Below are 897 nucleotides of genomic sequence, written 5' to 3' on the forward strand. Positions count from 1 at the left end.
GGCCAAGCAGCTAGGAAGAAATGTAAAGAACGAGAATTGTTGAAACTAGCATATTGGAAGATCAATCGTCCAAAATAACCATGAGCAGCCACAATATTATAGGTTTCTTCCTCTTGACCGAATCTGTAACCTTCAAAAAGGATCTTGTTTTATCGTTGATCAGAGATTTCTCTATGAAAAATATGAATCGGAGTTTGAAGAAGGGGAAGGAGTCCTCGACCCGCAACAGATGGAGGAGGATTTATTCAATCACATAGTTTGGGCTCCTAGAATATGGCGCCCTTGGGGCTTTCTATTTAATTGTATCGAAAGGCCTAATGAATTGGGATTTCCCTATTGGGCCAGGTCATTTCGGGGCAAGCGGATCATTTATGAGGAAGAGGATGAGCTTCAAGAGAATGATTCGGAGTTCTTGCAGGGTGGAACCATGCAGTACCAGACACGAGATAGATCTTCCAAAGAACAAGGCTTTTTTCAAATAAGCCAATTCATTTGGGACCCTGCGGATCCACTCTTTTTCCTATTGAAAGATCAGCCTTTTGTCTCTGTCTCTGTGTTTTCACATCGACAATTCTTTGCAGATGAAGAGATGTCAAAGGGGCTTCTTACTTCCCAAACAGATCTTCCTACATCTATATATAAACGCTGGTTTATCAAGAATACGCAAGAAAAGCATTTCGAATTGTTGATTCATCGCCAGAGATGGCTTAGAACCAATAGTTCATTATCTAATGGATTTTTCCGTTCTAATACTCTATCCGAGAGTTATCAATATTTATCAAATATGTTCCTATCTAACGGAACGCTATTGGATCAAATGACAAAGACATTGTTGAGAAAAAGATGGCTTTTCCCGGATGAAATGGTTGTTGCTATCTGCTCCAATAACGAATCATT

General features: G+C 39.8%; 1 protein-coding gene across 1 annotated transcript in view; it reads left to right on the forward strand.

The window, feature by feature from the left end:
• The first annotated feature begins 229 nt into the window (after positions 1-229).
• LOC130974697 (protein Ycf2-like) overlaps positions 230-897 on the forward strand; it is a 675-nt gene continuing 7 nt past the window's right edge. The window contains exon 1 of the mRNA XM_057899555.1: positions 230-897. This exon is cut by the window's right edge and continues 7 nt beyond it. Coding sequence (XP_057755538.1) covers positions 230-897 — 668 coding nt within the window.

The sequence above is a fragment of the Arachis stenosperma genome, chromosome 4, assembly GCF_014773155.1.
Source record: "Arachis stenosperma cultivar V10309 chromosome 4, arast.V10309.gnm1.PFL2, whole genome shotgun sequence".
In the NCBI taxonomy this organism is placed as follows: Eukaryota; Viridiplantae; Streptophyta; class Magnoliopsida; order Fabales; family Fabaceae; genus Arachis; species Arachis stenosperma.